This window comes from Lycium barbarum, chromosome 11 (assembly GCF_019175385.1).
Source record: "Lycium barbarum isolate Lr01 chromosome 11, ASM1917538v2, whole genome shotgun sequence".
Lineage (NCBI taxonomy): Eukaryota > Viridiplantae > Streptophyta > Magnoliopsida > Solanales > Solanaceae > Lycium > Lycium barbarum.
This window is the reverse complement of record NC_083347.1, coordinates 35879419-35903739: the sequence shown is the minus strand read 5'-3', so window position 1 is coordinate 35903739 and position 24321 is coordinate 35879419. Positions and strand designations below refer to the sequence as shown.

The 24321-nt window shown below is 35.1% G+C and overlaps 1 protein-coding gene across 33 annotated transcripts; it reads left to right on the top strand.

Annotated features, from left to right (window-relative positions):
* Window positions 1-2258: 2258 nt before the first annotated feature.
* On the top strand, window positions 2259-16575 carry LOC132618992 (uncharacterized). 33 transcript variants are annotated; one of them, XR_009574448.1, is made up of 13 exons: window positions 2259-2977; window positions 3081-3147; window positions 3555-3833; window positions 3953-4035; window positions 4133-4764; window positions 4875-5014; window positions 5618-5855; window positions 6380-6970; window positions 8694-8815; window positions 12651-13399; window positions 13485-13567; window positions 13658-13735; window positions 13822-14645. XR_009574448.1 is itself a non-coding variant. In XM_060333986.1 (8 exons), exons 4-8 carry the CDS (start codon window positions 13288-13290, stop codon window positions 14895-14897), a joined length of 582 nt encoding a protein of 193 aa, XP_060189969.1. In that variant the 5' UTR covers window positions 5112-5465; window positions 5618-5855; window positions 6380-8815; window positions 12651-13287; the 3' UTR covers window positions 14898-16575. The 33 variants fall into 33 exon arrangements, 1 of the variants encoding a protein (XP_060189969.1); XR_009574429.1 differs by adding an exon at window positions 14719-15658 and having other exon boundaries at window positions 2266-2977; window positions 6380-8815; window positions 13822-13909; XR_009574430.1 differs by adding an exon at window positions 14673-14691 and having other exon boundaries at window positions 2266-2977; window positions 6380-8815; window positions 13822-13909.
* Window positions 16576-24321: the final 7746 nt, after the last annotated feature.

The following is a 24321-nucleotide window of genomic DNA, read 5'->3' as shown; positions in this document are numbered from 1 at the left end:
CGCTTTTGGACGTGTATCTGCTAAATTGTGTTAATTTTGGGCTGCTAGTTGGCCGAAAATATGGTCTTGAGTGCCGAACCTTTTCTTTCAATCTCTTTGAGCTCCTAAATTGAGATTAATGACACTCCTTAATAAAGTTATATATTAATATGTACTTAAGATATTTATTTAATGTTAAAATATAATCACTAGTGCTTAGATAATAAAAATAAAAATTACATGATATGGTAAGAATTACGCGATAATATCTATAAAGTATAAAATTAAAGAGATTATATCATTTGATTGAATAAAATAATGCCTTTTTGCGAAAGATAATAAATTAAAATGTTAAAAGAAATGACCATGATGATAATATTAAAATGACAACAATAATAATATATAAGCGATGACCACAGTTGAATAACGGGGATATTAAGGGGTCGTTTGGTTTAAGGTATAAGCTGGATTATGCCAGCACTAATTTTTATACCATGTTTGGTATAAGGTATAAATTAGTGCTGAGATAAATTTATACCTTGTACCAAACATGGTATAAAAATTAGTGCTGGCATAATTCAGCTTATACCTTCTTAACCCACTTATACTGGGATTATTTTATACCATCTTTTAGATGGTATAAAATAATTCCAATAGATGGGATAAATTAGTCTCGGGATTATAATCCCGGGACTAATGAGTCCTTAAACCAAACGACCCCTAATTGTATAACAAATGATTTTAAAAGGAGAAAATTGCATTGTATCTTAATTGGGGTAACAATGCTATCAAAATTGACCCATTTTTTTAATTCTTACAAAAAATGACCCAAACCTTTCTCGCTCTCGCTGCCTTCTTATATGTTTGTATATGTTGATATAAGTGTTTGTATATGTTTGTATATTTTGGGCTATTTTTTGTAATATAATTTTTGGGCTATCGTTTGCAATGTAAGTGACCAACTTGTATATTTCTTAAATTTCCCATTAAAAAGCCCTTAAATCCTTAATTGTAATAAAATAAAGAATAAGCGTTCTTAAGTTGTCAAGGTCTTACCCTCTGTTTGGATGGTTGTTTCCCGTGGTTCATTAATGTACAGCATGGTGTGGTACAGTATGGTGTTGTATTGTATTGTACTGTATTAATGAATATAATGTTTGGATAGACTGTATCGTTTGTTGTGGTTTAATAACATTTGTATTGTTTGGTTTGAATGTATGGTACTGTATAATAACTTGTAAGTTTACTAAAATATCCTTAACTCTTAATTATAAATAATTTATATATATTAATAAAACTGAGGTAAAGAATAAAATAGGAACTTTAAAAAATAAGTAGGTAGTGGGTGGGGGAGGGGTGGGTGGTGTGAGGTGGGTGATTGTGAGATGAGAGTGGGGGTAGTGGGTAGTAGGGTGGGGGTGAGTGGTTGTGGGGTTGGGGTTGGGTGGTGGTGAGGGGTAGTGGGTAGGCGTGGTGGAGGGGTGGGTAGTGTGGGATGAGGGTGGGGGTGAGTTGTTGTGGGATGGGGTTGGGCGGTGGTGAGGGGTAGTGGGTGGTGGTTGGGGTGAGGGTGGGTGGTAGGGCAGGGGTGGGGTTAGGATGAGTGGCGAGGGGTGGGTGGGGGTGAGTGGTAGCGTGAGGCAGGGGTGGGGGTGCGGGGTGAGTGGTAGGGTGGGGGTGGGGTGGAGAGTGGAGGGTGGAGGGTATAATGGAGAAATGAAATACGTAACCACAGAAAAACCACCAAATCCGCGGTTTAAAAAATTGGGACTTTTCATGGTTATATAACCATGGAATGAACCACGGGTTTACAACATCATACCACATAATTTTAAAAACAATGAAAACAAACATGATTTCCTAGAAAACCATACATTAATGAACCACGGGAAATCACCATCCAAACGGGGGGTTAGGGGTCCTAAAGAATAAGAGCCTGTTTGGATGGGCTTATGCCTATAAGCTGCAAACAACTTATAAGCTAAAAAAAATAAGTTGGGTAGTCTAACTTATTTTTTTTTGGCTTATAAGCTGTTTTCAGATTATAAGCTGCTTTAGATAAGCTAAGTCAAATGAGCCCAATTATTTTTTTGAGCTTATGTTAAGCACAAAATAACTTTAAACTGACCAGTCAAACACTCAAAAAAACTGAAAACAGCTTATAAGCAACTTATAAGCCAATCCAAACGGCCTCTAAATCTCTATCTCTACTTATATAGAATGGGAGTGAGGTGAACGAACAAGGTACGAACAAGGGTATTTTGGCGATTTCAGATATTTTAAAGGGCAAATTGATGATTCATGCCTTCTAATCTAGGAGCTTCTGGGCATGCCCATTATGTTTTCTTCCCTTTCTCTCTCTGTCGTCCTTCTCTCTCCTTTTCACTTCTCTGTTGAAGATTTTTGAAGTTGCTATGTCTTCAAAAAGGCGAAGAGGAGCTGAAGAGAATGGAAAAATAAGTGATGGCGTTTCTTTTGACTATTTAGGGATTCAACCCCTTTTCTTCTTTCACCTAATGAAAATTTTCTTCTACATTTGATTTCTCAAATACCCAAAAGCCTATTCTTGAATAAAAAATCAATCTTTATGTGTTTTGTGCTTATGGGTACTCAGAGTGTTGTTTTTTTTTTTCCTGGAATTGAACTGCCAAAATTAAAACTTAAGTTTCAGTCAAACATTTGATTTCTCAAATACCCAAAAGCCATCTTTATGTCTTTTATGCTTATGGGTACTCAGAGTGTTGTTGTTGTTGTTAGTTTTTTTTATTTTCTGGAATTGATCTGCAAAAATTAAAACTTAAGTTTTTTCACTGATAAAGAAAATGTTGTGACTGATTTTAAAAAATTTACATATTTTTTCTTGGATTTTTTTTTGAGTGTTTTAGTAAGTAATTGAATAAAAAAAGGATCATTATGAGATCATGGAAGAAATTGGGCGTGGAGCATTTGGTGCTGCTATTTTAGTTAATCGCAAGAAGTAACTTGAAGAAAGAAAGAAGTAAGTAATTTTTTTCTTACTTGAATGCTTATAAGGATTTGAATTTGATGTAAGTTTTGATTTTGTTTCTTGAATTTCTTTGTGGGGTATGTTGAATTAATAGGTATGTGTTAAAAAAGATTCGATTAGCTCGACAGACAGAACGTTGCAGAAGATCTGCTCATCAAGAGGTAGTACATTGTGTTGTTTTTCAATTTTATTTTGGTTATTGTTTTGCCTTCATAGCCTGTTTCCTCGAGCTTTTGGGAAGTCAAAAATGTTTATTTTATGGAGTTGAGGTCTCGACCTTTTAGGAAATTCTGTTCAGAAATTTGTGCATTTCTTTTTTACGCTTGCCTATGCTCGGGTTAACATTTTGATATTGGCTGCAAAATTTAGAACCCGTTTGGATGGACTTATTTTAATTGGATTTTAAGCATAAGCCATAAGTTAGGAATTGTAGCTTTTGGCTTTTTAAAAACAAGTGCCTAAAAGCACTTTTTTACTTTATCCAAACAGTTAACTATTCTTTAGAATAGGTAGGTAAATTTTCTCGAATCAATGTTTATTTTCTTTATGACCAAGTTTATTTTGGCAGATTGGATGCCCTCCTCTGTCGGAGAACTTTACAGTACTGTTTAGAAATTTTCTACTGCCTACTTGGAATGACTGGGTTATCTGAGATGTCTCGACGTTTAGAGATGGGTGCAGTTCCGTGTTGTTTTAGGGATGTAGCGATGTCAATTCATTACTACCGACTCCCAGAGAAGTTAATTACCAGATTTTTTGTAGCTATTCTTGAAATTTCTGTGGCATTTGTTATTCTTTTAACCAATTCCGTACATGCATTGATTGAAGAAAAGGGGCTATAGAGAAAGTAAGTTCTCCATCTTGAACAACTACTTTGTTCTTTGCTTGCTCCATCAATTAAGAATTCTTTATTGAAAGTACCAATGAAGAGATGTTTTTTTATTGTTACTTGGCTGCTGATCATAGTTATCGTAGTTCGGGGGGAGCATCTGCATCTGGTGAATTTACTTATGACACCTCTTTGGCTGGCTTACATTCTTACCTTGGTGGTAGGTGTATTCTGCTTTTCCATTCTTCAATTACTCTTTCGGGATGATGTGACTTTCACGTTGTTTAACTTATTTTTTGAACATTTTCATGTGTCAGATGTCGAGGATACTCATAATAGGCTGGCCTTCTTGGATGACAGAGCTGTCTCAACTGTTCCTCTGTTCTATCTTGAAGGTAAGTGCATTACTCGGTTGCCTGTGACTATCTTTTCTTCAATTACTGGAGCACGGGCCCAACATCAGAGGCTCATAATCTTCAAAAATGTTGGTGCAAGATGCAAGAGACCCCAAATTTCATAATGCAAGAAATAACAAGAACTGGAGTTGAATGATAGAGTGCTTCCAGAGTAACTTTGCTTTCTTTCCTTAGTCGTAAGATAACATTGCAATGAAGAAGCTGAGGGCATATATGTGAAAGAAACCAAAAGCATTTGCTTTGCATATTCTACAAATTTCAACAATACACTTAGGTGGCAATTTTTTTGCACCTAATTCTCCCAAAAAAAGGTTGTTCATTGCCTCAAAGTAGGATTGGCTCTTTCCCTTGTGTCTGTGGCAATTTTTTGCACCTAATTCTCCCCCAAAAAAAGGTTGTTCATTGCCTCAAAGTAGGATTGGCTCTTTCCCTTGTGTCTGTGTTTTATTACATGAGGCCTCTGTGTGAAGTTGTTGGATGGAATGCTATGTGGGCTGTTATGGCAGTTGAAGTAGTATTTGAGTACACTCTAGGTGAGTATTCATATATCACACCTATGTTTCTTTCTTTTATTTAATTCATTGTGCATAAGACTTTTGAAAATGTTATTCACTTGGAGTCAAAATTCCATTACCATATGCAGGTTCTACACTTTATAAGTGTGTAAATAGAGCTATGGCAGCATGTCTCGCTGAATCTCTAGGAATTGATGTTCGCGGGTTGCAAGTCAATCTGAAGAAACATTTGAACCTGTTATTCTCCAAGCTTAAGTTTTTCGCTTAGGTATGTAAGAGTTTCTTATAATCTATACTATATTAAAAGCACGAAGGGCCTTAGAAATATTGATTGAACTTTTTGCCCCTCATTAAAAGACTCAATAATAGACAAAATTGTCATTTACTATTTTTTCAAATTATTATTAATTTAATTATATAGTTATTTAATTATTTTCCAATAATTTAGCACTTCAGAATCAACTAAATATTGTATAATAACTCCTTTTCCATTTAAACTATTTAACATAACTGATTCGTAAGGAAACAAATAACAATGCGTGCATCCGTTCCTTTTAGGTTTAGGACTCATTGTCATTGTATAGATAGGGTAATAAATTAAAACTAATGTCTAAGTTGAATAGTTGATGTTGTAAATTTGGTTTTAGTTTGAAAAAACAGGGAAAGAATTGAGATGATTAAGGAAAGAGGGTGTACGGGATTCTTGGGTAATCATAGAGGTAGTAGTCCACTTTCTAACAACTTTCATTAATAGCACTGATAACATTTTTTTCCAAGTTTTCGGTCGGTGTCCTTTCTTTACCCTATCTTTTTGTTTTCATGTTGTGGACGAGGAGAATTTCATATCTGACTTAATTTTATTTTTGTACAGATTGTTAACAATGAATAACGGAAGTATTCAGCCCAACTGGTCTGTATGGGATGCAGAAGACCGGATTACTATGATGGAGCATAAAAGATTACAATTTAACCCAGATTCCTCTCTTCAGCAAGTTTAGTAATGAGTATAACGGCCCTATTGTTCCAATGGAGATAAGAACCTATGATTAGCTTTTCGGGCAATTTCCAAACGAACAATTTCAACTAAATCATTGCTTAAGTCCGTATAGGTAAATTTGGTACTTTTATTTTCCTTTAACTTAAATATATTCCTTAAGCATAATATAATATTGATCCATATCCTTTTTTCTTGATGTTGTGTGTTTTAAAAAAAATATGACACTTTCTTTATTTGTGAAATTCCAAATTATAGAGATAATTTGTTTTGTATTATTTACCGTGAAACCAACAGTGTTTGATTGTCCCAACTTATTATGTTGATGTATTTTATTTGTGAAATTCCAAATTATAGAGATAATATGTTTAGCATTATTTATCGTGAAACTAACAGTGTTTGAATGTCCCAACTTATTATTGGATTGCGAATTATTCAAAAATGGAAAGATATGTGACTTCAACCTACTTTTAAAGTTTATTTTCTATTTTCATATTTTAATCTTTCCATAATGAGTTGTATTTGTCGAGCTTCATTATTGCAGAATCTTTTTCATACTAATAGGTGAGACGAAATTGTTAAGTTTCAATTATTCAAAGAGATCGATTATGATCATTATTTTATAATTAATTGTGACAGGTTCAATTTTTTTTTACATCAATTGCTCAAGACAAAATCTCTTGAATCGTCATCAAGCCATCAAGCTAAGGTATGTGACTTCAACCCACTTCCCACGATCTATTTTTTTTATCTTCATATTTTAATAATATTGATCTCCATGTCCCTTTTTCTTGATGTTGTGTGTTTTAACAAATATGACACTTTCGTTATTAGTGAAATTTCAATTTATAGAGGTAATCTGTTTTATATTATTTACCGTGAAACCAATAGAGTTTGATTGTCCCAATTTTTGCTATTGATGTTTATTTGATAAAGCATTGGGTTACAAATTATTCAAAATATGGCAAAGTTATGTGGCTTCAACCTACTTCTAAAGTTTATTTTCTATTTTAATAGTTTAATTTTTCTCGAATGAGTTGTATTTGTCCAGCTTCATTATTGTAGATTCTTTTTCATACTAATAGGTGAGACGAAATTGTTAAGTTTCAGTTATTCAAAGAGATCGATTATGATCATTATTTTATAATTAGTTGGGACAAGTTCGGTGTTTTTTTACATCAATTGCTCAAGACAAATTCTCTTGAATCGTCATCAAGCTATTAAGCTAAGGTATGCGACTTCCACCCACTTCCACGATCTATTTTGTTTATCTCCATACTTTAATCTTTCTAGAGTAATACTATTCTTCAATAAGCTATTTTTATTGGTCCACTTTATGTATAGATATGTATTTTCGGTAAATTGCATATTGTGCAATGCAGCGAAAAGCGAATCTTAGATATTAATTTTCCTATATTTTTTAGTGTGACATAATTTCCATCCAATGTGTTAAATGAAATTTCGGATAACTCATAGGCCATAATTATGGTAATATTATAAAAAATCTAGATTGTTGCACGAATTTATTGTAATTTAATAAAAATAATAATTGGTGCTTTGGGTTTGTTATTATCGTTTACATTTTGGTCCTTAATGTTTATGGACCATTGAACCGCTTTAAAATTAACTTATCTCATAAATACTAATGTAAGAAAATAGTATTGAAATTTTACAGCTTACTTGAAAATTCTTAAGAGACTAATTATGATGCATTTTATGGTTAATTTCTCCAAAAATCTCTTGCATGTAGCACGTTTTCTATTAATGACTTTTTACCGCATAATTCTTCCAGATAATTAATTTTATATGTCAAATAGTAATTATAACAACAATTATCTCAAATTCATTGTCAAACTTGATCAACTATACATGCATGTACGTACTGTAAACTCAAACTTTAAAGTATATTTTAAATAAGAAAAAAGTGAATACATGTAAATATATTGACGCGATACACACGTGCAACACACGTATGCTAAAACTAGTGTTTATGAAAAGTTTATACTAGCTTCATTAGGTAGATCTGAAGCTCACTTGTGAATAAGTCGACCGTTTAAGTCAACAAATACTTGTTGTAGCTTGATTACTTAAATATCACCAAAATTTGTAGTTTAGTTGAAAGTTTAAAATACATTTTTGCGATGCAATTTGCTCTATTATTCCTGTTACTTAAAACTTCAGCTGCTTTTAGGATTTAAGGGAGAAATTACACGTAAATTTGATTTTTCTTCTTTATTTATTTCTTACAAAAAGAATTTGAGTAATGTATAGTTGGCCTCTTAAAAATACGGAATTCTGTTAGATATAAAAGAATCCAGTTATAGTTGTTGAAAATGTAAAGCTTTATTCCACCCCCAAATGGTTAATTATTCGTCTACGTGTAATAACTGTAAAAAGTAACAAATTTCAATATTAATAAGTCTTTGTATGCTTCAAATGAAGATTCTTCTTTATTACATGTCCTAATTGTTTCTTTGCTTCACTACTCTATCGATGACTTCCGAGCTTTAGGGGGGGGGGGGGGGGGGGGGGAGACATTTGGCTTCCACTTCACTTCTTCACTTTCCTCCGTGCTACTTTGATTTTATGGTTCTTTCTAATCCTCTATCTCTTACTACAAAAAGTAGCTGCATGTGCTTTTCTCCAAATTGATTTGGGCTTGTGAATCGAACTTCAGGTACGTCTTCGATGTCTGCAAAATATTTGTTCATCTCTCTTTTATTTTGTTTATTGCTCTTCTCTGTGCCTTTGATTTTCTCCAACAGCTAACAGTGTGATTAATGAAAGCTAGATGAGGGATTGTTTATGTAATACATCTTTCCTTTCTTGTGTCTGTTTGGGAATTACAATTGGTTTCCATCATGGAGACAGATTGAAAAGTATTCTAGCAAAAAAATTTGGCAGAGATTTCCCACTGATATAGAAAATTAGACCCTATTCTTTTGGGTTGTAGGGCAGTAGGAAGGTGCTTAACTTGAAGGAAGTGAATGTGATGAGAGCCTATGGAACTGCTAAAGGCAAATTTCAGCATCTTTAAGATCGTCATCAAATGAGGGTGAAGAAATTTGTAAAGCGGTAAACTGATACCTCCTAATTGGCTATCTTGCGTGAGATCTATATATACCAAAAATAATAACAAATACCAAGTTATGTACTGACCAACTTTGATCTATAAATTGGGCAGCCTATCTTTCTCTTCCTTTTAAAAAAAATACAGTTGCTAGCATTTGAACATGGCATCAAGTGACATCACTGCATAGAGGTCGATTCTTTGGAAGTTAGTAATTCTTTAGTAATGTTGGTTAAACACACAGAACAGTTTGATCCAAATTTAGACAAACCTTCGTTGCTTCACTCAATTTTTTAGAAAATGAGCAGCTTAATTATTATGTTTATAAGAGCCCTTCCACTGTGCATTTCGAAAGATTTAAAACCAACAACTACCTTTAATATCATTTGGAATGGTGAAGAGGTGTATAGTTTAATACCATCCTCTGTCTGATGAGGTTTTTGAAATTTGACTTGAGCTAGGTTGATTGCAATGTAAGCTGAGTTGCTTTCTCTGCTCTTTTTGTTAGTAACATTTTGCTTGCCATGTAAGAAGAAACTATCCTTTGTTGCAATATTAAATATGTAATGTTTATGCTGGATGTTTCTCCTTCCAATGTTATGAAAAACCACACTTTCGAGATACCACATCTGTGGTGTAATGAAATACCACTCTTGCATGGAACTAAAGAAACACAATTGATCAAGGTCTTTGGTGAATTAGCATAAAAATAACTTTTTTTTTTTTTTTTTTGCATAAAAATACACGTATTTGGTTTTTGTGTGATTACAGTTTGAAACTCCTACATTCTTAACGTATTTTTAATTTTTTTCATTGTATTCACAATGACTACTTTATTTAAATTGTCTCAGCTCTTTCCGTGTTCCATTATGATAGGCAAGATCTCTAATTCTTGAATCTTGCTGTAAAGTAAGATGAACATTTGGATTGGGAGATACATATAAGGGTAGCACTGGGCATGTCGTACTGCCTTGAGAACAATGATAGTTTGTCGTCATGGGTACCCCATAGAAACTTGACTTACTGCTGTGTACATCAAAGAAGACTACAACCATGAAGTAGTGCTCAGCTATCCTATTGAGGCCTCAAGTGCACATCTATCCAATTATCTTTATCTTATTTGTTAGAGAAGAGGCAAATATTATTCAAGATTAAACTTCTACAGCAAAAGGGGAAAGTTACTCGGACTCTTCGAAAATGTCGTCGGGTGCGTGTCGGATCCTTCAAAAATAGTGTATTTTTGAAGGTTCCGACACGGGTACGGCAACACTTTCGAAGATTCCGAGCAACTTAGATGACAAGTAGGTGCTAATGTTACTATCGATGTTCTTGCTGCTCTTTTAAGTTAATAGTGTACCTCTGTTGGATCGATGAAAAAACAACATTCTGTAGTATTTTAGCTTCACACTTCCTGCACAACATCTCATGGCATGTAACTCTATCTTCTTTTCTTGGGTTGAATGTAGCTTATTTTAATTGCAGCTCTATGAGTGTTTTGGTCAAACTTTAGTTTTAACTATTGAACTTTCTATCCTTGCTTATAACAACATGCTAATTGCATTATTTTGTAAGTTTCTTCCTTTACAAAAATCAGAAGCTATATCGAGAGCTTGTGGTTCGCATAGACGGAAAACTATATGTACCGATTAACTATTGCTTTAATTTGGACTTTTTTGGTGTTGGGCCCGTGCTAACCTCCTAGTTTGAAAGAAAAGCGGGATAAAATTGGGTGTCAACAATAGATTGTGAAGCATCTCATTTAGTTGCCTGATTACCTTGGATGTATTTTATATTTGTTGAAGTAATATCCTTCTGTTGTTTCACATCTAAAGAAGAAGGTAGTCATTAGGTAGTCATCATGCTCTGTGGCACTTCCTATTTCTTTTTTCTTTTATTCCTAAAGTTTAGCAGAAGGTGCAAAAAGGATTTTTAATTAACAGAACATGAATTGCCCATTATTTGTCGCCTCTTTATGCGACTAGTATATTTGACATGGCAAAGAAAGCCTTCTGGAGCTACTGTCCTGAAACAACTTTAAGGAATGAAAACAGTTACTAATCCAAATTTTCATCACAAAGGATCCTCCAATATATTTCTTTTTAAAGTCGGTATGTTATAACTGCTCTAGAACTAACTTATCCTACAACTTCCTACTAAATAGTGGTAGACAGTTTCAATGAAGAATCATAACGTAGGATTGCTTATAAAAATTCACCAGATCTATGATCTTAAAATTTGGTAATTTGGTTATGTCAATATCATAGACAACGCACACAAATCCTGAGGGAGTTAGAGCCCAGAGGTTAAAGATATGATTATCTCGATAATTTATGTTGAGGTTGGGCTGAACTAAGTTGCTCGGACTCGGGTGTCGGTGTCGGACACGGGTGCGGATGTAGAGGCTGGATTTTTCATGGTCTAAACTGTAAGCTTCACGGGTACGACGAATCTTGGTACGGGTATGGGTGCGAGGATTCGGTTAGAAATAATCGAAATATCTAAAAATAGAGTTATATGTCTAAATTATGAGAATATAGAAAACTTACAAGGTATTCCGAGGAGAAAATATTGATTAGGTGGGGAACCCAATAAGGAGATAAAAGGAAAAGACCTGACATAGAAGTTTCTATATACAAGCTATTTTTTTTTTTTAATTTTACCCTAGCTTTTGTTTTGATTATAAAAATGTTATATCTTTCCCGATTTTCTCCGTCGATTTTGGTCAAAGTATCAACACCGGTTGATTAAATACGGTACAAATTTCATACCCACACCCACCTCGCGTCGACAGAGTGCCGCACCAAGCAACTTAGGGGCTGGGTATATCCACCAAGCCACTGTTACAACAGCAATTGAAGTACTCGACCTTAAATTGAGCAATTTTAGTATGCATAAAGACTACAATTCCTCCCCCCCCCTCCCCCCCACACCCCCACACCTTCTGACGGTCAGGAATGGCTCGAGGGGAGGCTTCTTCAAAAATTTGAGGCTCCAATTTTTTAAATTAATATTGAATATTAAGAGTTTATTCTCGGGTAGATAATATTTTAATTTATAGAAAAATAAAAATTTAAATATTTAATATTAGATTTTTAGTTGGACTCTACAATGGTTGCATTATCGGTAATTCACCGTGACTTGGTATTTATGTAAACTAAACCCAACCAAAACATATACCAAATCAGAAACAACCATATAGACGAAATCAAACCAAAACTAAAACCAAAACCAAAATAAATTATATATTTTAAAAATGCTAATCAATTCTAAAATTCTAAATGTTAGGACTTCTTACCTAATTGAACAAGGAAGAATTTAATGACCAAAATTTTAAGTAGGTTACCATCCTTTTCCTAATTTATTACTCTCTCCGTCCAATTTATGTGACACCTTTCGTATTTCGAGAATTAACCAAGCTTTTCTTTGACCGAGATTTTCTTATGCATCTTTTAAATAATTTAAGTTGTTAATTATTGTAATTTATAATATTTTTTGTACGATTTTTTCAATTATATATATTTAATTCCAGAAAACTTAAAGAATTCATGGTCAAAATTTAGAAATTTGAATTCGAAATCTGAATTGTGCCACATAAATTGGATGTTTATTTTCTATAATTCAAACACTGCATGCGTTCCCCCGGGCCTTCAAACACTCCCGCAATACTCAATTGTTGCATCTCTGAGTTTCGTGAAACGATTTCACGTAAGAATTCTAGTTGTATAATTCATCGTTGCTAACCGTTTTAGTGTTAATAGTCTTTCTTTTTCTTTTCTTCCTTTTCTGTTAGATTTATAATCTTTCTGTAGTACTTACTACCTATTAATATCCTTTTTGCAGTTTTTAATGTCTAAACGGGAAAACATAGAGACTTATATCAGAAAGAGGAAGCCAGTAGATCAGAGCGAGACAGTGGTTTTTTTTTTTTAAATGTATTGTTGTTTTTCTCGATTTGGTTCTTGTTTTTATTTGTATATTGTGCATGCCCATTTGGCTATTTGATTGGAATACTGGAGCCATGTGTTAAGTCTTTTGTATTCTTAGAAGCCAGGGTTGTATTGATTACTTCTTTACACTCTGTTTGGATGGCTGTTACGCATGCTTTCATAATGTATCTTCTTATACTGCATTGTGTTGTATTGTATCGTACTGTATTGTTTTGATGAATACAAATTTGGATAGATCGTATCGTTTTTTGTTGTTACATAATGTCACACGTCATCAATTTGGAGGATAAATCTCCAAGAAAAGTAGGATAAAGGTAACCACACGATCACATCAAATCAATCATTACTTAAAATGGGATCTTTCGTTGTTACATAGTGATTGATCTAACGATATGATACGGTACGATACAATAAAATTTGAGTAACAATAAAAAAAACTATTGTATTTAAGCTAACAATACAATAGGTAATGACCATCCAAACAAGCTCTTAGTGTATTGTGGTTGTAGCTTCACACTTGCTTTATCCTTATGATTTTGTGTTCACAGACAAACAATGATTCTATTACCGACAGTAATTTTGGTGGTGGTAGCTCTCTGCGGCAGTTTGCGGTCAAAGAATTCCAAAAATTGCTCTCAGACAGTATGACTAAACCTGCTCCAGCTTCTTTTCTGCTAATTTTATTTTGATTTGCATATTCACTTATGTGCAAAATTTTTATTCGCAGAATGGATTCCTTGTGTAGACGATATATCTTATGGTTTTGTTCGTCAACTTGCCGTAGAAAGAAAATGTTGTCTGCAGCTCCAGGTAGAGAGTGACGTCATGATTACTTTATTCTATATTTGTATGTGGTTGTAGCTTCGCACTTGATTTATCTTAATGGTTTTGCGTTCATAGGGTGAAGCTGCTCGGGTTCTCACAGACAATGATTCTAAGCAGTCGCCATTACTTCAAAAGCTCTTGGATAGTGATATGGTGAGTTTTAAAATTGGCTGATTGTATTTTTTTCCAACTATAGGTTGAATGTGGTTTTTGATGGTAACTGATTTGTTGGTTTACAGTTAGATCTTCCGTCAATGGTTGCCCGTGTTTTGCCTAGCAATCTGCAGCAGTCAGCAACCAAAGAATACAAACAAATGCACTCTGACAGTATGACTCCGACTTCTTTTCTACTTATTTTATTCAACTTGCATATCATTTACGTGCAATTTTTTATTCACAGAATTGAGTCGTATTGTAGAAGATGTATATTCTGATTTTGTTCAACTTCTAGAGAGAATACTCACTGCAGATCTAGGTAGAGAGTGACTTTTTTGTGCATTTTTTAGCGTATTGTGGTTGTAGCTTCACAGTTTTATCTTTATGGTTTTGCGTTCATAGCTTGCCGCTTCTCAGGATAGTGATTCTGGTACCTGCGATGCTACTAAAAGATTCCAATACCTGCCTGAACCTAAGCAAAAATTTAGAAAAAAGCGTCAGGAGGTTGATCTAGTGTGCTTTAGACCCCTTATGTTGTATAGACTGAAGCAATGTTGATTAACAGGCCGATTGTATTTTGTTACCAAACTATAGGCTGAATGTGGTGACTAAATTGTTGGTTTACAGTTAGATCTTCAATCAATGGTTTCTCTTCTTGAGTCTACTGAAAGCAATATGCAGCTGTTGGGGATTAAACAACTAGGACAACTGTTCTCCGAAGATATGAATAAGACTGCTCCAGCTAATTTTATTCAACTTGCATATCACTTACGTGCAAATTTTTATTCACAAATTTTGTAATTGAAGTAAAAGATGTTTTAGAATCTTTTGATGTTGTTCCTCTACTTGAAAATATTATACGAACAACAGATTCACAAGAGCTCCAGGTAGAGAGTGATGTATTGATTACTTATATACTATCTTATGCTTGTAGCTTCACACTTCCTATATCATTATTGTTTTGCATTCAAAATCTGAAGCTGCTGGAACTCTCATACACATTATATCATCACGCTACTCGAGGCAACCTGATTTGGTGATTAAGCATGAGCTGATGCAAGTTCTTTTAAACCTTCTGGACACATATAGTGTTTGTGAGAAGGTATGTTTTAAAATTGGCAGACCCCTGTGTTGTATAGACTGTAACTATGTTTATTAGCAGACAAATTATATTTTTTGTCCAACTATAGGCTGTAGAGAAACTGCGAAAAGTTGCTTCCCACCCTGTAAATCGTAATTATGCTTTTCGGCATGGGGCTTTGGATACTTTGCTGAATAAGTTGGACACTACCAATGTTTCAATGATGAGAAAACACTTTTTGACTATATCAAAGTTTTGTGGAGGCATAATACAACCTCTTTTTAATAAGGTCAGTTAATGACTGTTGAAAAGTTTTTAGCTAGGCCTGCAATTATGTGATGCAACGATATTGCGAACTTAATGGATGCTTTACATTACTAATTACAATTCGATTGTCAGGTGAGACCAGCAATTAAAGCTTTTTGTAACCTTGTCTATGTAAATGATGATAAAGAGGTGCTAAGTAATGCATGCAAGGCGCTTTCTTCCTTACTAGTACATTAGATTTGTCCTTCAGTAACAGTAGTAGTATTTGGGGTGTGGAAAAATGCGATTTTGTTGATGATGTAAGCTAGAGTGAGGTTGTTGATGCCTTCCATGAGGCGGATGTTCTTTCGGTGCTGCTTAAACTCATCAAGTGAGTGAGATGTTTCAGTTTCTCATTTAACCTACTTCTTCACATCTGACTTAAGATTGAATCTGATATATGTGTCAATTGATATTTTAGCAAATATAGCACTCCTTCAGTAATCTCCCCTGCCATCCGTACTGTTCTATCTATTAGTACAGATGATGACAAAAAGAGGATTTGCATACCTGAGGTAAGAGAGTTTGGCTGACCCTTGTAAAACAAGATAATTTCGTTTAACTAGTGCCTTAGATTGGGTTGCTGGAGATGGTCATTTATTTTTCTTTCTTTCTTTGTTGTCCTGTTAAACTACTTGATAAGTTATGCTACTTCGTGTTTTGATGATTTTACAAACCTACTCAAGGAACCAGGTATGTCTTTAGAGGGACCAGATGAGGAACTAGATGCGATCAGGTCCTAGCCATTGCTTTGTCAACTCTACAGCTGTAAAGTTGCTGAGACCGTACCAAACAGTTGTAGAGACCGTACCAACTGGCAGCAGTACAGTAACACAGCTGCAGGTTATGTCCATAGAGGAACCAGATATGTTTACAGAGGGAACAAATGAGGGAATAGATAGGAACCAGATGTGATCAGTTCCCCTTGCCATCGTACAATCAACTCTACAGCTGTAAAAGCTGCTGCACTGTACCGACTGGCAGCAATGCAGCAACACAAATGTATTTTGCTAGAGGCCAAAGCAAACAATGAAATGTCCTTTTCACATCTCACATGCTCTCTCATATATAAACACCATGTTACTAGGTTTAACCCAATACCTACAAATCAGAAAATCACATATATCTCAAGTGCAAGCAGCCGCCTCTCAAGGTGCTCTCAAGAACAAAGCTCCAACAAACAGAAGGATCAGTTCCCAACCACTGAAGATATCTTAAGTCCTAGATTTGCTGAGTCTTTGTCTTTTGTTCTTAACTTGTATTCCTACACGGCTTTCAAGAAGTGTAATAGTAGGACAAATCTACAACCATTATGAGTTTGTTCACTTGGCTAGAGTTAGTCAAGGTGTGTTCTTTGCAATAGAGTCATTGTAAAAGGTCTTGCAATAGAGTTATTGTAAGGGGAAGGGATTAAGAGTTTAATTCCTAGGTCTCAATAGGTTGTAATCTGAAGTTGCTCATTTACAGTGAAGTTGAGAAAATCCTACTGCTGTAGGTCATGGTTTTTAATCCCTTGAGCAAGGAGTTTTTCACGTAAATATCTTGTGTTATTTACTTTTCATTTTACTTAAGGGAACAGTTAGAGAACGTGGTTCTCTACACTGTTTGGTAGACTCGTATATTCTAACAATTAGTATCAGAGAAGGTTCTTTCTAAAAGGTTAACACCTAGAAAGGATATTTCTCATGGCTGCTGCACCAAACGTAGAGAAAGAGAATCTAGCACAAGACCACCAAGATTCAGTGGAAAATATTATGGGTGGTGGAAGACAAGGATGCATGACTATCTCATCAAAAGGACTCTGAGTTGTGGGACATCATCTTAGATGGTCCTCATGTTCCTATGAAGACGGATCCGGCCAGTGTCAAAATAGATCCAAAGACTAGGAAGGAGTACAATGAAGCTGATGGAAAGGCTGTAAAAAAGAATTACAAAACAAAGAAAATTCTTATTTACGGTATTAGACCAGATGAGTACAATCGTATCTGTCATGCCAATCTGCAAAGGAGATCTGGGATGCTCTTCAAGCTGCTCATGAGGGAAATAGCAAGTGATGCAGTCCAAGATAGACATGCTTACCACAGAGTATGAACTCTTCAAGATGAAAGATGGTGAGTCCATTCAGGATATGGACACTAGGTTCACCTCAATAATCAATGAACTGCATTCCCTTGGTGAAATCATTCCAACAAACAAGCTTGTGTGTAAAATACTAAGTGTGTTGCCTGCTTCTTGGGAAAGAAAAGTTAATGCTATCTGTAAAGCCAAGGACTTGCAAACACTGACCATGGATGAGCTCATTGAAAATCTCAAAACTTATGAGTTAAAAGACAATAGGATCTGTTGACACCCAATTTTGTCCCACCTTTTCTCCAAAATACCTATTTTTCGCTTCTAATATTTTGGCAACTTTTAAGAAATAATTATTCGCATTTTTACTATAATTAGCTTTTATTAATACCGGCATTTCATTATCCTGTCATTATCTTTTACTACCGTCATTACTACCATTATTATTATTACCATTATTATTATTACTATTATTATTATTATTATTATTATTATTATTATTATTATTATTATTATTATTATTATTATTATTATTATTATTATCATCATCATTTTGTTACTATTATTATTATTGCTAGGATTATCACAATTATCATTTCAGCATTTTTTACCGTCTTACGCACACGCATCGCATTTATCATCGCATAATTAAATAACAACATTTACTTACTGTTGAATTTCAAATATTATTGCACTGCTATTATGACGGCATATAATTTATTATCCGAGTATTAATAATTGCACATTTTATATTAAGTAATTTTAATTGGTCTTTTGTTTAAATGTAGTAGCCCAATCAACTCATACTATTTTCAGGTCAATTCATAAAATCGGCCCACATTTATTCCTAGCCCACATTTTCATCCACTCAGCCCATTCTTTTAAACCCAATACCCAGTCCGCTAATCCAAACCAACCCGACCCGACCCGCTGTTTAAGAAAAGGAACCACTAGGGTTCCATTTCTTCTTGAGCCGCACACCCCTCGCCCCTTTCTCTCTGTTCTCCTCTGCTCCCCCACGTTGCCTCCATTTCCCTTCTCCCTCCATCCATGCTCCTCTCCGCCCCTCCACTTTCGCCTGTCCCCGCGCCACTGTCACCCCACTCCTTCCTGTTCCCCCACGTCTTCTGCCATTTCCACTACCCTTGTTCCCCACGCTTTTCCCTCTCTCGCTTCCTTCAAACAACTATAAAGAAAGGGGAGAGATTGGAAAGAGGGAGGAGTTTCGGATTAGTGAAAACCCCCAAGAACCTGGAGATTTTTCATGAAATTCCCCAAGAACTAAGTTCTCAGCCGCACAAAACCCCCTAAAAATTGAGTCCTTTAGCCTGAATTCCACAGAAATTGAAAGCTTGCGTTTTGTCGCTAAAAATCCCTTAAGCAAAAAATTTTAATCTTAGCAGTCTTGTTTACTTCTGGATATTGAGTTTAAAAGTGTTCGAGCGGATATCGAAGCCCTGCCCCACTTTGCTGCACCCGAAGAAGGTAATTCTCCATTCCCTTTTTTTATTTCTGCTGTATTTTCTGCTGCCCTGTGTTATTTAGTTATTGTTCTGTGATTCAAGCGTGTTAGGTAAGCTATTTTAGTTTGATAGATAAGCCTGGGCTGGTTTATTTGTGCGATTAAGCATGTTTAAGTATGATAATAGAGTTTGGTTTGCTTAAGTATGTGAGCTACACTTCCTTTAGTGGATTTCAGTTTTAACGGTTTAATGCGTGGTTGTGTGTTTATAGGCTAAGTTCGAGTCATGTTTAGCTAGATATGCTTCCGCGTATGGTTAATTCATTTTTATACAGTTTAAACCATGTTCTGTGCAGTTCAGTTTCCTGTTTTAGTTCCAGCATTTTTAGTTATGGTTTATTCGTTGAGTTTTAGCATGAATTAATCTTGTTCCATAGTGGCTCTAGCCGAATCTTGGCCTTTTCCTGCGAAGCACGAATAGTTTATGGATTTTCTTAATACTCCATATAAGTTTAAAAAATGAGTTTAGTTTAAGTGGACAAACTTATTCCAAAGATTATGGGTTGTCGATCAAGTATTCAACAGTATGATCTCATGTTAGCCGCTTAAATGGTTTGCCTCCATGTTTCGTGTTAATGTTTTAAGGTAGTTTGAATTGTTAGTTTCTTGCATATTTCGCCGCTAGTCCTTATCCCATTATGTATGTGATTCAAGTGTAGTAGTGTAGTTCAGAGCGGCTTGAACTTTGATCTTTATTTGTTTGAAGTATTAATCTGTCAGCAAGTAGATCTATGTAGTATGTTCTGTGTCTATCGTTATCCACATTTATCGATTACATACTAATCTTTTTTCTTTTGTTTTTATGCATGACCACCGCGTGCGAGTCCGAGGAACTCATCTTCTTCCGCATTCGATGTTGGGCCAAAGCCCAACGAAACACTCTATCGAGTCAGCCCCATCAGTTGTGTAAAATGATTTTGGGCCGAGGCCCATAACCGCAACAACAATGCACAACAATTGGCCTGAAATGGGCCGATCCATTTAATTCCTCTCCTCCTCTATTTTATGCTCCGTTGAGCATTTTGCTTTGGTATTGAATGACTAATGCTTTGCCTTGTTTCGTTTTCTTAATATTAGATGAATCCTAGCAGATTAGTGGGGATGATGTTAGTAGTAACGGATAGTTAAATTAAAGGAGAAACCAATAGTTAGTTCCCTAGTTTTAAGTTCTTATGTTAAAATTATTTAAAGTTTTCTTTTATACAAATTATTATATTTTCCCTAAATCTGATTTTAAGTAATATTCTTATATCTTCTTTAAAACCTTAACAACCTTTCCTAGCCCCCCTTTTCTTAAAATTCAAAGTACCTTCTTTAGCATTAATTAATTAACCTAAGTTTGACCGGATAACCGTAGTTAAACGGATTCTAAAGGATGCCTAACCCCTTCCCTTTAGGATAATATAGAACCCTTACTCAGAATCACATTGGTTAAACAGACTATTAACAGAGGTTTAGTTTTAACTTTGCCTTAGTTAACCTCTAGGTGTCCTAATTCACCGTTAAATTAATTAGGTGGCGACTCCTTAAAACAAAGCATAATAGGAATCTCCAATATGTTGTACTCCACTTCAATCAGGTTAAAATGGGGTATAACAACTTGGCGACTCCGCTGGGGATATTTAGGTTCTTAACCATCACAAACTTAGGTTAATAATTAATTGCATGTTTTCTTTATTTTTGCCTTATTGTTGCTTTTATTGTTTTCTTTTGTGCTTTTAAGTGACTGTTTTGTTATGTGGAATTTTTCTATGTTACTGCTTTCTTTAACTGGCATTCCGTTCATATTTCCTCCATTTTTGGAAAAACTCACACTATCACACGTACACGCGAGGTGTGTTTTGCGCACCCGCAAATTTCTTCGTAGAATCCAAATTTTAGGAGAGTTGGCGTATGCGCGGGGTGTCCGAATAACGGTGACCGCGTAGCCTTCTCACTCGAGTAGTCCGCTCGGGAACCTTGAGTCTAGTAAGCCAAATCCTAGAAAAACTTAAGATAGAGCTATGCCACCAATTCTATTTAAGTCATGCATGCATAAACCTTAGGTGGGTTGGTCCTTGGTATCGACTCCACAATTAGGAAACTTACCAAATTGTCGACGGGTTTTATAACCCAACGACCAAACAAGCATATCGTGTGTAACGTGATAATGATAGAAAGATCCAAGCCTATCCATGACATATCGAGTTTGGGAATCATTTCCTTTTGTAGGATGGTTTTCGACACCCCCCAAGTTCTGAAATTTATAATTGCTCGGCTTTAAACATGAAATTTTCTTTTGTGAACCGAGTCCTTGGATTATTGGGACAAGTAAATATTTTGAGTTCGAGTTAGTTGTCATTGTCGGTGAAAAACTGCTTGAGTGATTGTTGACTAGGACATGATCCCATTACTTTCCTTCTTCTTTAAACTTGTTTCTAGTGTAATTGCATGCCTAGATAATTTTCATTAGTGCCTGATCAGCCCTGTTTCTACCATCAGTCTGTGACACTGTTCCTTGGTATTTGGTGTAGCCTTCACTTTGTTTGTTGGTGCTACGTTGTGATTTCTGAATTCCTTAGCTTATATATGTGTGCATCATCCTATGTCTCGCAATCTCTAGCTTCCATTGAATATGCCCAAGTGAATGAATTGCTTCTTATCCTGTAATACAGAAATTGTTTTGTTAAAAGTAAAGGAAATGAATATCATGTTCATCACTGTTAAAGGAAGCTAAAAATGATTTGGATATCAAACCTTGTGTGACTATATTTCAGCTTTAAAATGCATACAAATTCTGCCTTGTGTCCTGTTTGTTCTCTTCTTTTTAGATAGCTGCCGGTATGTTGATTTAAAAAAAAAAAAAAGGGAGGCAGATCCTTCCTTACAAACCATGAGCTGTGTTTAATATGAGATATATATTTATTTGATCTTTCCTTATCAAGAGTGTTGATTAAAACTGTTGAAATCTAGCACCAAGCTTTGAATTACCATATCAGTGGGTAATGTCTGTGGCCATTGCTTTTGTCTAAATAGACTGAGTCTCATTATTGCAGTTGTGTGATTATGTTACTTGGACATTTGCTATTAGCAAATTAAAGATCTTTTATATAAAGAGACTCTTTCCTGCATGAAGTATATTTTTCATTTGATTTGAGGCGATCTTTTACTGGTTAAAGAATATGTTATCTCTGGCCAATTTTGGGACTGGTAACTTAATGAACAATTGTTGTGATAAACTGTGTAAAGCTTCTATAGCATGACTAGTTAAACTTGACTGAGATGAAGCGAATTGTTTCATTGCCTTTGAGAATATTGTACTTTGGTTGCTTTTGAGGAACAAGGGTTGTGTGTTGAATTGTTAACATTTTTTTTGCTCTCTGTGACCTGTTGCTATCTGATTTCTGGTATTTATGATAAAACAATTGTTGACCACATTTTGAATGGACTTGCTGTTGTACTTTAAGGCATCATATGCTACATTGGGATTTTTAGTTTACACATGAGGAAAGTCCTGCAGTTGCCTGATGTTGTTTGCGGTATTATCTTTTAGAATTCCCTAAGATGGTTGAATTTCAGAATTCTCAACAAGTGTGAATGTATGTTAGGCTAATGGTCGTGCATGTATGAACTTGGTTCCGGTTGGGTATAGCTGTTCTCAGTGCTTGTGAGTTTCAGTATTCTTGCCATTTTGGACAGTTGAGTTAGTCTAATGTGGGGTTGAAGTACTAAGGTAGAGTTGAAGTAAGTTTCTTAGATTTATTCTAGTAGAAGCTTTGGGTAGTAGCCTATAGAAATGGATCTTATGGGTTGTTTCATTGCTGTCTATGATAGCTGCTTCCCTTAAGTGCATCTGGATTAAAGTTGCAATACAAGTTAAGTTTATCAAGTCTGGGTGAATATGATATAGGTCTAGTCTGTGGACTTATTTTAGTTTAAGATACTTTTGAGGTCTAGTTTGGCATTAAGTATGAGTTATGCTCAAGCGACTCTAGATTGGGAATGGCTAAAGTTTAATGATCCTTTGTTTTAGCTTCATCTCTTGTCTAAACAAGTTCCCCAGAAAAGAATTTCAAAGTTTTCAGTTTTCAAACTTATTAATTCATGAGTTGTAGATGTGCATGCTTGATCTTCCTTATTAATAGTATTTGTTAAATAGTTGAAATATGTTCTCTAAACTCAGTTTGAGACTTGAAGGCACAAATATCATCCTGTTTTTCAAAGTAGTTGTTTTCTTTTATGATTGCCAATCAAATGTTCTAAGAGGTGTTCTCATTTGTTGATCAGGGGATTAGCTAAATGATTTTAAAAGGCCAAAAGAAGTCTTTATAACAGAGTCACATCAGTTCTCCATTGGGGTGTCTTTATTTGCTTTGTAAACCAGTAAAGACTTCATTATTTTTTCCTTCTGAATTTTAGTTCTATAAATCTCCCAAGTCAATTAGTTCAAATACTCACCTGATTCTAAAACTGATCTGCTTTACCTCTCTGAATATGTTTGACTTAGCAAATGATCTCCCTCATAACCTCCATGTTTAGTTGGTAATGAATCCCATGATAAATGTAAGGTAACCTGAATCATTCTTTTTCTTTCCTCAGTAACTATTAAAGACCTGACTGGCTCGAATCTTTGTAGAATTAGTATGTGATTAATTTTCTTCACCTGTATGATGGTTCTTTATTATGTGATCTTAAATTTTCTTCCTCACATGTTCCTGCTATTAGCACCTATTCATGGAATTGCTGTACAATTACATATGTGCCTCCCTCTATATTCTCCTTGTTATTAGCATATGTATGTTTTAATGTTGACATGGATATAGATCTGCCTGTATGCTCTCTTTTTACTATTAAGAGGAATTAGAATACTCCTAGCTTCTTCACCCCTTCTTCTTTGCATGACTTGGGGACTGTTAAATCTCAAAATATCCCTGAGTCTGCTGCTGAATTCTTGGGAATATTGCTGCACTTCTGAGGGCTTACAATTTCTTCTGTCCTGATGCTTGACAAGAAATTGGTGAACCTGGCAGTGTATTTGGTTGTTTTGCCCATCTATCACAGTTGGTTGTATGCATAGCTGCTGCATGTTGCTGCTGTTTTGTTGTGATTGACCTTTGTTGCTGTGTTTTACTCTTGAGATTTGGCCAAAATGTTGTGTGTTTATCAAATTCAGAAGATGGCTATCTGCTGCTACTTGCTACTATCTGGGGTATGCATAGCTGCTGCATGTTGCTGCTGTTTATGTTTCCTGTTTTCTTTGCATGATCTGAGGTGCTTACATCCCAATATCTCCTTGAATTGCTGTCTTGTTGCTGCATTTTGAGACTGGACCACCTGCTACATCTTAAAGGGTCTAGGGAGCTGTGTTTGTGGTTCATTTTGTTAATGAAAAGCTGGTATGTTTAGTTGATTGATCCTGAGAATAGATACCTTATTTGAGTTGGTATATTTAGACAAGCTATTGCTTTAAACGAGGAGAGCAGTTGCTGCACTTTGAGCACTCGTTTAATTGCTGCACCCAATACTTTGAAACAAAGGTTGTATGTGATTTTGAAGTTTGCTGTCAACTGTTGCTATACGTGGGCTGATTATTGCTAGTTTGCTACTGCATTTTGAGCCACTGTG